At 39.9% G+C, this 13,759-nt stretch overlaps 1 protein-coding gene across 9 annotated transcripts; it reads right to left on the reverse strand.

Moving 5' to 3' along the window:
- Positions 1-3,267: 3,267 nt before the first annotated feature.
- Positions 3,268-9,274, reverse strand: LOC113577352 (cellular tumor antigen p53-like). Of its 9 annotated transcripts, none has more exons than XM_027009958.2 (11): positions 9,107-9,274; positions 7,811-7,910; positions 6,987-7,047; positions 6,593-6,802; positions 5,741-5,927; positions 5,237-5,349; positions 4,876-4,985; positions 4,645-4,778; positions 4,351-4,448; positions 4,139-4,242; positions 3,268-3,965 (listed from the first exon to the last, which is right to left on the reverse strand). In XM_027009958.2, the coding sequence occupies exons 2-11, from the start codon at positions 7,888-7,890 to the stop codon at positions 3,869-3,871; spliced, it is 1,194 nt and encodes a 397-aa protein (XP_026865759.1). In that variant the 5' UTR covers positions 7,891-7,910; positions 9,107-9,274; the 3' UTR covers positions 3,268-3,868. The 9 variants fall into 9 exon arrangements, with proteins under 9 accessions (XP_026865759.1, XP_026865758.1, XP_026865752.1 ...); XM_027009957.2 differs by having other exon boundaries at positions 7,811-7,926; XM_027009951.2 differs by having other exon boundaries at positions 7,811-7,997.
- Positions 9,275-13,759: the final 4,485 nt, after the last annotated feature.

The raw sequence follows: 13,759 nt of genomic DNA on the forward strand, positions 1-13,759 counted from the left end.
GAAGTAGTACAAGTGAGGTACTTAAGCAAGACGGGTTTTTTTAAATAAGGAATGCAAATGTAGTAGCTGTTACAGAAGAAGAAACTACAAACATATAGACTGAGGAGATATCCAGTGTTGTTGCTTTGCCGTGATTTAAAAGTAGTACCTTAGTCATCAACTCAGCGCAGTTACCGCCCCAGTTATACTTGAAAGCAGCGTTATTACGTATAGTATCCACTTTGTTAGTGAACAAAAATAACCCAAATATCTTATATTAAAATGATCTCGTAAGGGCAGGAGAGTGTGGCTGCAATTCTTAAATGAACCACTAGAGGTGAACTTGTAAGTTTCTGGTGGCGCGCGTCTGTAGATACAAATGAGTTACCTTTTTATGTAACGGGCAGTTTTCAGCCTAGTCGTCTTTAATATTGCCTCGTTTACTTGTCGATTTTGGTTGGTTTTAACCTTGGTCATGGTCGAATTTACCGGAGGGTTAACGCATAATTCTGCGCTAATTACCGCCACGGTAAGTTTATGAACCGAGTCGCCCATTTTATGTGGCGCAGGGGGTAGTCACGTTGTATGAATTTGGCCCAGCGGTAGATGCTTACATTTTACTCACAAGTGTAAAAAGAAACAGGGCTGTCACAAACATCATAGCATGGCTGAGCTACAGCCATCATGTTAGTCATGATGGATATATTTTCATAACACATTGGCACTGTACCAGCATAGAAGCTTCATCTCTGGAGTACAGTGATGCTTTTGTGTGATGTTCCATTACATCACCCTGTTTCTTCTACATCGTTAATTTGCACATTTCTCATCTCCTCACCCCCCCCCCCACACACACACTTTGTTTAGATAGCATGTTCAGTATATTTAGTTAAGATGAGCTTACTTTATTTTATAGCACTTTCATGTATCGTGGAAATTCAAAGTGCTTTACATAAATATACTAGAATAATACAGCCACTACAACTGTAGCTGTAGCCAATACTGACAGTTTACCAACCAGAACACAAAAAGGCATGCACATCAAGCACATGCTTTTGGTCACTGCAATATTGCAGCAAAGCTATAGCATATAAAAATGTCTTGAGTAATGGATCTGAACTGCCAAATTTTCAAAGCTGAGGGAATCAAATAACTTCTGCCAGTCTGTTGGAAAAGGACAAAAATTTGAATAAATGTTGAAATACATGAGAATTGTTAAGAAACGACAATAAGCTGAATCCTTTCTCAAAACTAATGGGAGCTTATAAAACCCTCTTCAATTAACATTTGAAAAAATAAATTAATTAGAAATAATCACTAAGAAAAGAGTGAAATCAATTTTGCCAATACAAATACTCAAACCTAGTAGAAGTGAACAACGCTTCTAAAGAGAAGAGTGGTATTGCACCCATTGTATAGATTGTTGAAAAAGCATGCATTTGCTCTCCCACCACAACATTAACAGTGCGCATAATTAAATGTTTGATGGAGGAGGTGATGAGCTTTAGCTTTTTTGTGTGTATGTGAAATGTGTCCCTCTAATTAAAGCAAAATGCCATAAACCTCCTGTAGGCTTGTACAAGCACATTTATAAAAATAGCTCATGCACACTTTTATTAGTTATGAATCCAATGATGAGTTCCAATTCGATGCAAGTAATATATAACTATTTATCAAAACTATAAGCTTCAGCCATACTTTGAGTGACTCTCAGTGCAGAGTACTTAGGATGAGCATAAGGACTTCACAAGACTGCTGAATGAATCTCTTCCTAGACTCGTTACATAAAACGACGATCCTTACCATCATAGCAGATGTAAGGCAGGAGGTCGGAGCAGTGCTTCTCCCACCACATGCCAAGGTTGAGCAGGGCCACACAAGAATCCTCGATATATGCATCAGGTTCTGTGTCTTTACTTACTGTATTTGTAGAGCAATTGGCAGAAGTTGTATCATCCTTTATGTTTAAACAAGCGAGGAGTTGTGTCGAGGTCGAAGACTGCATTGTGTCATTAATATTTAAGGATGGATATGTAAGCACCGGCACACTCTGTTTTTTGGGGACAGGGTGACCAGGATACCAGTTCTGGTAGGTGACGGGAGCATTGTCGGACCACTGAGTCCAGGGTATGGCACCACTGATATTCCTGCGGAGCCCAATCCAATATAGTTCAGAGGTGAGGTTCTGAACAACGAGCTCTGCGTTTCTTGGGGTGATGCTGACCAGGTCTTTGAAACAAAGCTGACAGAAGTGTCTGGCATCATCCCATGTGCTGGCATTGGGCTGGGGATAGTAATACTTCTCTGCCCAGATAACAGTGAAAGCTGAAGTGGGGAAAAAAACAAACAAACAAAAAAACATACGAGTAAGGCAACATGACAACATGCACGCTACATCTAAGAGTTTTAACATCAAGGGCTACATCAGATTTAATGGAAAAAATTGTCTTTTAATACACATAATAATAAATATAATAGTAATGTTTACCAGACTGTATTTGATCAATGCAAATATTTTAAGGGTTCGTTTACAACCTTTATTTCTAATTAGAGAACTATAGCATGAATAAAGTATTTCAGAAACAAGATAAACCTTGCGAGTTGTACTATAGTAAGCATTTTGATCAGCACTTTATCCCTCTGCTAACCTTGCACTCTTGCATGTTAGATGGCACAAGAACTTTGTTGTAGCATCAACATGAATCTAAAGAAACATATAACCATATCTAATTAACCAAATAGAAATTAAAACTTAATGGCTGAATTAGACTGTAAATAAAACCTGGCACCTTTAAGTTCCATGTATGTAATACGGGGGGGGGGGGGGTTTAAAATCAAAACTTGCTACATGCTATAGAACTTACCACCCAAGAAAAAAGGCCCCAATTTCAGCATTTCCTGCAGTAGCCAAGCTTTTCTTGAGGTTTCTTGGACAGCTGGAAAAAAAGCTTTAGCATGGAAGACTAATCTCTAGTTTTAGTTGAGCTGGAAATGCAAATCAGCAGCCACAGCATTACTTTGGTTAACTCCCACAAAACACCAGCTGAAACACAAGAGACTCATTATACAAAACCATCACCTTGCTCCAGGTGAACACCCCAATTGAATTAGCTTGTGGTGTACAATGCAGCTCTCTACTTACTGTACTTATCACTGAATTTAAAGTATAAACAACCCCACTTATCTCCAAGCAGAACAACAGTTCATTTTAAAAGCTGTTTGCATCGGGCAAGGCTCAAAGAAGTTTGCTGCATTTTAGCTTACAACCATTTAAAAGTAGGTCACAGCCTGTTTTTAAGAATGTTTATTTGCTTTTTAAACAGTTTTTCACATTTTATGCTCTCACATAGAAGCAAAGCCAGCAGAACAGTAGTTTATGTGGAAGCATACATATATGTGCATGAACATATAATGGTTTCTGACATTCTAAAACCCAAGATTGATTAACCAAAAAAATAATAATTCATTAAGGATACAAAAGTATATATTTTTAAAAAAGAAGAAAAAAAATACAAAATTAACAAAAAGTATAAAGACATGGAAAAAAATACTGTAAAGTTCTGCTCAATAATCAGTTTAACCTGAGATCTAGCTGACAACATTTAAGTTTAAATCATGATCACTGCCAGTGTCTGATTTCCACTATAACAATCCCCCCCCCCCCCCATCCCAAAGGAATTTCAGAGGACTTGTATTAGAATCAGGCAGAGTGGAACACTTCCAGGTGAAAAACAGAAATGCTCCATGCAATGGTTTTTTTTTTGTTTGTTTTTTGTTTTGTTTTTTTAACAAGGCAGTGTGCATGCAGAACCGTAAAATGCAAGAACACGTAATACTAAATGCGCATCTGTCAACAGTGACCCAGAGCAACAGGACTGAAGGCTCATTTTCATTCAGTGTCGGTTTTATCATCCTTTAGAAGCAGCCTTTTCCCAGGGCTCGGCTCGATGTCGTGCAGCTCACGTCTGCTTGAGCTCTTGGAAGCACTAGATGGACAGACAAAGTAGAGGCTTCACCAAGAGTGAAATAACTGCTCAAAGCCCTACCACTTTGTCAGGCTTCACTTTAAATTGTATCAAATATCAATGAGTTTTAATCAGCAGTGTAAAGCTTTGCATGTCGACTTAACTGCCCAAAATGGATGACAGTGAGCTTTTACCGCTTCTGTCTGTACTTGTCCTTATCTGATGCAGACATTGTGTCCATCAGCTCCAAACTGTCATTAATGGTTTTCAACATGTTAAACCTCTCTTTCCCACGAACCTAGAAACAGGGGCAAACAGGAATACATTTGCTGATATCCGCAGTCTTATTCATTTAGTGTTTAAGTTAGTTGGGGGTTGGGGGCGTGCCCAAAGTTTTCCCACTCACTTGCAGGAAGTAGATCTCCTCCTCAACACTGGAGTCTGCCCGCATTTTCTTACAGGCTTCAGCACCAGGTGAGGCCTGCACATCTGGCAATGGAGCTTCTGAATTGAAAACGGAAAGGGAAAATTACTTTAAAAAGTTGTATACTCGCTCGTTTTACTTGCTCATGCGTCACAATAACAGCAATAGCTGAGGGATCGAAAATGAAATTAAATGCGGGGAGAGGGGTTAGCCTAGTCACGTCCATTCTACCTCCTATCCACACAAGCCACAATCAATCAGGCTCCTTTCTTGTACCTCTCTTAATTCTCTTGGCAGCTGTGGTGGTTCGCGCCGTTGCCTTGTTGCGATTCTCCTCTTCAGTCTTGCGGTCACGGCCTGGGCAGGCACACACACGCACCTCGAAGCAGCACCGGCCCAAAACCTGCTCGCTGACCGACAGGAAATGCACAAATCAAAACAGACCAAAATCGGGGGGGGGAAGAGCGCGCGAGAAAGAGAAAGAAGTGGAGGTAAAGAAGGCCTCACTCATGCGTCTCCAGGGTCATGATTGTGAGAATGGGTCTGCGGTTCATCCCCCCCATGCAGCTGCTGTTGCACATGTAGTTGAGCAGTACAGTGGTGCTTTCAGAACCCAGCTGCAGGCCAGACGTGGGGAGAGAACGAGAAAGAAGACCCGCAGAGCTCATTTCCAACTCAAAAAGAACGACATCCGAAGAATCCTATTCACGTTAATTGTACGTGGGGTACACATACTGTTGCGTGGAGCCACTCAAACAACTAAACACAAGCCCAATCAGGTACTATCAGAATGTGACTACAGCATGGTAAACACAGTCAGAGCCAATTGTATATCAGAACTGGCAGATACGTGGGAATGCTGCATTACCTGAGGATGTTCATAAGGTAAAGTAACACTCTGTCTCTTTGTGTCAGGGTCCTCCAAGTACTGAGCCCTCTGACTGCCCTCCACACGGATTAGGTGACTGCGATGGGTGACACCTGGAAGAGGCAGAGATATTTATCACAGGACCACTTTTTAAAACCATTCGTTTCAGGTAATTCATGTTTATCTATTTCAGGCTACTTATTTGGAAAACAATTAATAATCCACTCAGCTCTCCTTAGTGTAGCCCTGTTAGGCATAGGCTATTAAAATCTTTTATGGTGCAATAAATTTGGATAATCTTGGTTTTTCTTATTTAAATAATCCAAGAATATTCAGAACACCTGATGTAGAGCAAGATCAACTGCATACTGCCACATGCCCAATTTGTTGTTGCTTAATTTCTTCTGTCACTTGTTACCAAGATGATACCTGAACCGATTCACATAGCTGGTTAAAAGATGTGCATGCATGTATGGCAGATTAAAAAAACAAAAACACACCAACCTTCATTATTCTCTGCGACGTTCTGGTGGTGTGGGCAGCGCAGCACCACCTCAGAGACATGCTCTGCCTTCTTGTAGATGGGCGTGGCCCTGAGGATAGCTCCCTGGGGAGGCTCCCTCTCGACCTGCACGTCCACCGGGCAGGTCTTGGCCACCTGGCAGTAGAGTTTGTTCAAGCTCACAGAGTACTGGATGTATGGGACAAGCAAGAGGGGGACAGCGTTAGAGACGGTGCCTAGTGGACAATGCAGTTTTGTGGAGATGGGAGTCAAAACAACGACTAATTCATCACATCAACTCCCAGATGTCACCGAGCACACTGGTGTAATCAAATCACGTGACTGGTTCAAGACTTCACACTAAAAAATAAATGTATTTATTTATTTTAAAGGCACATTGAGCATGCCATCAACTTCCATCAAAAGTTCTCGCTTGAAAAGATATGCTAGTTTTTTTGGTTGATAGACAATGTAAAAAGGGGGATATGATAAAATAAAAATAATTTACACACGAGTTAAAGTATGCACAGTGGGATGGGTCTGGCATTGTATTTATCTTACATCTTCATTTTCGTCAATGAAATGGAAAAAGGGGGAGAAAAAAAAAAAAAAAAAAAAACATTTGAATCTGCTGATTGCTCTACAGGCCGAATATTGTAGGGAGGTGCGGAAGTGAGGAGAAAATTTCTCTCTTTTTAGGGATTTTATGGAGTTGCCATTTTTTAAAGAGAAAATTAATCTGTATGAATGCAATACAGCCTCATCTGTCACTCAAAATTCATCAACATGGAATTTGAAAAAAAAAAAAAAACTCTTGGGTAAGAGAGAGAACACCGTTAGCCTTCCTAACTCACCGTGGACACAGCAGACTTGGTTGTGCTAGACTGGTTGAAGCGAAGCTGGAAGCCATATTCTCCAGGGTAGTCGCTGGTGGAAGGTACAACTGCAGCTGGAGGGGGTAGACTGTCCAGCAGCAAAGATGTCTCGGCTGGTAAACCAGCGTTCTCAGTGACCTCTGTGAGGTCCAAATCAAAGTTCTCATTGAACGTGCCATTGGGCAAAGCCTGTTAAATTGATAAATCAAACGTCCAGAGAAATCAAAAGAAGGCAGGCTATATTTACTGATGTGTTGACTACATTCACATACTATATCTACCAGCCTGAAATTGTCACTAATACTCTTCCATCCTGAATTCAAACCAGGCTGGTTAGTCATACAAACAGGTATTAGGATGAAGGGAAACTCACAGCGCTGAGCCATGCGTCACTGTCTGCTCTTGGCAGCTCTGCAATAAGGTGACCAAATGCCCTGGACAAGAATATAAACATGCATCATCATGCTTGGTGGTTTCACATCCTGCAGATCTGTAATACCTACCATTGAATCTGATGAGGACAGCATTTCAAGATTTCTAAGGGCTTCCCAAACATTCTTCAACCAAACTCCACACTGACACACAAAAATAACTGGCTACCACATCCCTGAAAAAGCCCAACACACGAGCAATTAACTACAACTTCTTACTGCAGCCATATTTCTGGTACTAGAAACAACCAAGAGAGTGAAACATGATCTCTCTCAATACAATTTTCAAAAGTCCACGGGGGGGGGGGGGGGGGGGGGGGGGGGGTGAATGTTTATTTTGCTCAACGCTGCCACATCTTATTGTTGTGGGATATCAGCCAATCAAACAATCTTACCCTAAAACTGATGTTTTTCCACTGTGCCCTCTAACACCAAAGCAGTACTGCTGAAATAAAGTTAATGCACTCTATTAGACAGTATAACCCCATGTGTTAGTCTATGATTCATGTGGCAGTGTGCGCAATTCATCTGACAGCATTAGCCATCCTCAAGCCCCTCAAAATATACCGTTAGTGGTCCTGTAGTCAAAAACTGACCAGTGACGAGTGCTAAGGATGACTGTTGAATTGTGCATGCATGCATCAGTTAGTCTGTACACTTAAACATTCAGCCACAACCTCTGCACATTATATGGTGCAACTTTAAAAAAATTAAAAATAAAAATGTAAATGCTGTGTTGCCTAATCCTCACAGCATATTAACTCACATGTCAGCGCCAATGTCCCCCCACATCTGCTCAAAACTGCCCTGGCTCATGGGCAGGGCCATCGTCTCCAGGTCACTCATAGCTGCTCCGCCGCTGCAGACTGTTGAGTGCAGCCACTTGTGCAGAGAAAGCAATGGAAGCAGTGATTACTTAGAGGAGAGTCAGGCAAAGGAGCAGTTCGAGAAGCCTGCAGGGAGAAAGCATAGGCGTAAAATGTAATTTGGTTGCCTAGAACAATTACTGTAAAGTTGAAAATTTGCTTTGCAAAGAGATTAGCTTTTGCAAATTAGCCTATATGAAGAAAACAATATTTGGTTGTAAAGCATAGTAGTAAAACTTTCAGAGTAACAAAGGCTTTTAAAAATACTTCTGATTGATCTACATCGCCAAATCCACGTTTGCAACATGCATACTCATTTAATTTACTGTGTGCAGATTTCCAGTCTTAACGATTCAGGTGCTTTTCAAACGGGCCTTATTAGCCAGCTAATGAGTTTCAAATGCGAGCACAATAACCTATCTAGCTTTTAGGTTATATAATCAGCTACAAACCCGCAAGCAGGAGCTTTCGTGGTATTCAAAGTTAAACTTGCTTTTGCACGTACACACACATTACCAGAAAATAGTTTTGTAGCAGAGCTAGTTTCTTTAGCTCAGCTCAGGCCATGACAGCCGTTAGCTTGGAGGCTTCTCCTTTGTTCTACCCGCTAGCTAGATCCCCAACTATAATATAAACACTAGAAACACAATACAAAAAAAAACGAGCCTAAATCTAACCGAAATCTCAGTTATAGTTAGAGGTAGCTGGCTAACAAGAACAACTCGATAAATATGAGTGCAAAGAGGACGGAATCACACATCACATCCAAATCTTCCGTAGCTGTTTACCACTCAAGTCCATGCCTGTCAGCAACACGTGCGCGCACACACCAGAAAATGGTTCTAACATTGTTTTGGGGAAGCTAACCTTGTTAGCTAGCTAAAAAACTTTTGGTTTTTTTTATACGAAGACCGTTAAACAATAGAAAAACAAGACTACAGAAACACCATCGATCCATTACCAGGCGTGAACTACCGCGGACCTTCGCATAAAGCTCACGGAGCTCTAACCACGTGAAAGTTATGGAAAAATAAAAACAATGGTCTGGCTGGCCAATATACATATCTAACTCATTTAAGAAACTGGCTTTCCCCAACAGCACAATGTTTGGCAATAAGCAGCGTTTCTGAATTTCCTAGTTAGACAGCTAAAATAGTGATTTTGACAGCGTTATGGAGTGATTTCGGAAAGGTTACCTCGCCTCCCACTAAGACTCCCCAGGCATCAAAAGACTTGTGCGGTCTCCGCTTTAGTTAAACAACGTGAATGTTTGGTGTCGTACGACCGAAATACAAAATTATCAACCGTTTTAGCGTTTATTCAACCACACGACAAAGCGAGGTTCGGTGATTTCCAGAGGCAGGGCGGGGTCGACTGGCGTGAGTTAAGACGACCAAACAGAAGCTGCCATGCAGGACGTGTGTATTTTTAAATTGAAAGGCGCGGGATTGTTTTCTACGTTATTGCATTTTAAAAATCTAATAGTCACAAATTATGAAGAATTTTCAACGTCGGTCACCGAAGAGGTATAGCATAATTAAAACATGCAAAACTGTATCAGTTGATTGCAATGTTGATTTGTCAAAAGTGAACCCTGCTAATCACAGTTTTGATAGCAGACAGGCTGTAAAAAAATTACGCGACTAGACCATTAGTACACTTCAAAACTATTCGTCCTGGGATCTCCAAAGCAGCACCCTTGCTGACCACATTACAGCTTTGTGTAAATTTTTGTTTGTTTGTTTGTTTGTTTTCCATTGCAGCGCCTCTGTTTCAGTAGCCTATCAATTTGTATAGTGATTAATGTATGTGACCGTTACATTTTATTATTCGATGTGAACAAACAGACATGACAAAAGTAGAATCACCACTCAGAGAAGGCCTGCTGTTCATTCATCCATTCATTCATTCTTTCACTGATACATTCATTCATTTTACTTTACTTTACAGTTAATACTGATCGCAGATCATGATTGCCTAATATACTCCAGAGGCCAGCCATGTATGTGCCCATCTGCATAGTGTCAGCATATTGCTGTTTCCTGTAGAAGATAGACTGCATGTATGTTGATACAGGCATTGTTGTTGTTGTTGAAATAAACCAAATATATTAAAATATTTTATCAAGTATAAATAAGGCAGTAAAAAAGACTTTTTTTGAAAGCACTATGTGAAATTGCTCTAAGCAATTGAATGGGCAGCACTGTAATTTAGCTTTTGAAATGTATTCTTTGAGAGGTGTTGGAGGGATACAAAATATTTTTGACCAAATGCTGTTGAATAAAATAGCTGAGTCATAATTTATCACTGAGTTTTTGCATCATCTCTCATCAATGTGTATTGTAGAGTCATCACATTGTATAACAGTAAAAACTGATAACACCAAATGCAATAAATGTCCTTACATTTAGTGCTTCATGGCTGATAAGATTTTCATTCTTATTTGTCATGATCCATTTACCTTAAACTACAGATTATTATTTATTTAAGTAAAATATTAAGTCAAGATTATTATTTAAGTAAAATAACACTGGACAACACATTTTTACAAAAGGCATGCTTCTGAGATAAAATTAGCCAATTTTAATTAAGTTGAAGGTGCTGAGCACGAATTTGACAATAGAAATCCTGACTTGGCTACCATTTCTTAGAAATTCACAGCATTAGAAAAATTATGAAATAACACATACTGTAACAGAAGTCCTGTCTATTTGTGACTTTGCTTTGCCTGTTGTTTGTGGACCTGCTCAGGATCATCATTGACTAGCGTCCAACAGTAATCAGCCAACATAGAAGTGGACCACTTCCCCTGGTATCTTTTCTCAAATGCTGAAATGTCTTGATGAAAGCACACAAAAATTCCCTCTTTAATTTTTGCTTCACTGATCTGAGGGAATTTCTCTGACAGGTATTTAAACATTGACCCATTCCAATCCATGGCTTTTACCAAGTTCTTCACCAACCCGAGTTTGATGTGTAGGGGTGGTAAAAGTATTTTGTCCACTTCTGCCAGTGCTGAATGCTGCACATTCTTCTCTCCATTCTTCAGAGACTTCCTCAGGGGCCAGTCTTTCTTCACATAGTGCAAAGAACATGCTCTGCTGTCCCATTCACATAGGAAACAACAGTACTTTGTATATCCCAGCTGCAGACCCATCAACAGAGTGATTCCCTTAAGGTCAGAACAGATATGCCAGCCATACTTGCTGTATTCAAGACAATCCAGCAGGTGCTTCATGTTGTCATATGTCTCTTTCATATTCATAGCGTGTCCGACTGGAATAGATGGAAGACAATTTCCATAATGCAGAAATACTGCCTTGAGACTCATTTTTGAAGAATCTATAAACAATTGGCATTCTTGTGGGTCATGTTGGATTCTGAGGGCATTCCACAAGCTGTTGACGTCAGAGCAGAACACAAGCTTATCTACCTTTCTGAAGAAAGGCTCTAACGGCAGATGCTGCTTTTGATACAATGTCACTTGTACATTTTCCTGAAGAAGATTCCATTGCTGAAGTCTTGAGCCTGCTTTGCTCTTGGACAGCTCCAGATCATGAATGAGATCGTACAGTTCTTCCTGCGTTATTCTGTGTGGCGCAGTTGATGCACCTTGACTGAAGTCAGGATCAGTTTCCTGATGATCATCTGACGTCGAAGGTCCAGGAAACTCCAGAGTCATTTCATCTCCATCATCATCATCATGATCAGATACAATATGACGCAATATTTCTCAGTATTTTGAAATATTAAAAATTTTCAGCTTATAGCTGGACCTAATACAATGTCTTTTATGGATCACATAGAGTTATTGTTAAAACGAGAGCCAATAACAATTTTTCATGGTTATATCTGCGTTTAAGACATTGAAATCATTCATAATTGCACCTTATTAACTTTGTTGTTGTCCAGTGTAATCGATTTGTCAGAGGATATATAATATATGTTATAAGTTACATAATGTAATGTCACATGGAAAAATAAATACTAGACTAAGAAAAGAGGCAGGAAAAGGAAAGTTGGAACCAGAACAGGTAAAGAAATACAGGAAGTCCTATGCATTTCAGAAGGGGAATAAGGAGTTTTGTAAGTTGTACAAGGGATCTGGAACAGGGTGCCTGACTCTAGTCCAGAGAATCTAATGCCCCGCAGAGTTTAGTTCTAATATTCAAATTCTACTGAAATCGGAAACTATTAGAAACATGGCAGGGTGGTGGAGTGCCAGGGCTGGAGTTACGGACACTCAAATGAAAATCCAGTTGTGACTGATTATGTTCAGCTTTGTGTGGATATTGTTATTCTGTCTTGGTGTATTAATGTTTTTGAGTGATACGCCATGGGTAAACAATGAACTAAAAGGCACTGACGGGAAAGATTTTTACCTTTAAATTGTGCCCCGAAACACAGTAAGGGGCATATAGCCTGAAGGTCAGAGGGGAAAGTGGATTTCAGACAAGCATTGAGCTTCTATTAAACATGTCAGTAAATAAAAACTACACACCAAAATCCTGGAAGGCTTTGATGTTCCTGTACTTAAGTTAAATAGATTGATCATCCATTTGCTCTTATCTCTTATAACGAAGAGCTTAGGGGGAATAATGTTGAATCATATATTCACAGAAGTATATTTATAAACTCGTGGTTTGTAAGGCAGGGCTTTATGGTGCCTGCTAAATAACAGTCTATATTATATTGATCACCCAAAAGACTATGCCAGAGAAATGTTTCTCAACATTTCATCTGGATTTTAAAGACATCAAAGCACATATCATAATGGAGAAACCATCCAAACAGAAGCTATTTTAGGAAAGCATCATGTTATTTGTTTGGTTGTTTGTTTTTTGTCAGCTGAACCAGTTTAACTTAGAGAGATGGCTCTGCTTAGACTGTGGTACCATGTGAACAGTATCGTGATCTGAGTCTTCAAAAGCTGCTATGTCTGGGAGCAGCAGGAGATCCACGAATTCAGAATTATTACACCTTCTCTGTCACCTTACTGTTGACACAGATGTGGATGTAAACTGCCATATGACATAAAATGTTTGCTGTAAGCCACATAATAATATAATAGTTATAAGTAGTAATAAAGATTTTTCCAAACACCCTAAATGTCAAACTCCCAGCACACAAATGGGAGTGTCTAATTTTAGAATTACTACAGTATTCCCGTCAAACATAAGAGCACACTGCTGCCCAATATTTGGGGAGTCGAAAATAATGAGGACAATGTAGTGGTGTGGTACTTCAGCATGATATTCATGAGAGCTAGACAAAGAAATCCTTTTAGTTCTACATGTCTTACCTCTTACCACAGGGGGTCAGGCTACTGCTTGACTTATAATCGAAAGAGTGAAACTATTTCCATGCTACCAGATATCTGTGAAACACACATAGACCAATAGATGTACAGCTAAACACAAAATATAATTAGCCCTAAAGTATTTAGCTTCCATTTGTTTTCATTGTGTAGATGACTGAGTGGTTTGCTCTCAGTATTATAATTCTTTTTGTCCTGTATCAAAAGTGATCAGTTAGAATTAGGGTATGGCAGTAAAACACATGGTTGAAGTTACCTGGTTTAACAGGTGTTATCCACTGATCTATAATATAATCAAATCATGGATTAGTGTTGTTATCCATAAAGTGAACGTTATATAATATATCATCAGTGAAGGTGGTTACGTATATTACCAAAAACATTTCCATCACCTGACTAGCAGTCAGCTGCTTGACCAGTGGTCACATGGCCTGTAGGTTTCATTGCGTGTGAGTGGGTGTGTGACGGAGGTGGTGTGAGCGAATAAGGAAGTAAAGGATTGCTACCCTGTGCTCTTGACCCTATAAACTAT

The sequence above is a fragment of the Electrophorus electricus genome, chromosome 19, assembly GCF_013358815.1.
Source record: "Electrophorus electricus isolate fEleEle1 chromosome 19, fEleEle1.pri, whole genome shotgun sequence".
Lineage (NCBI taxonomy): Eukaryota > Metazoa > Chordata > Actinopteri > Gymnotiformes > Gymnotidae > Electrophorus > Electrophorus electricus.

Bases quoted from the DNA above. Each gene is read 5' to 3' on its own strand.
- LOC113577352 (XM_027009958.2), bottom strand. From the start codon at position 7,890: ATGAGTGACCTGGAGACGATGGCCCTGCCCATGAGCCAGGGCAGTTTT. The intron at 5,928-6,592 runs GTGAGTTAGGAA...CCATACATCCAG, and splicing joins CCAAGTCTGCTGTGTCCACG to TACTCTGTGAGCTTGAACAA. The intron at 4,449-4,644 runs GTACAAGAAAGG...TTTTCAATTCAG, and splicing joins TGCCAAGAGAATTAAGAGAG to AAGCTCCATTGCCAGATGTG.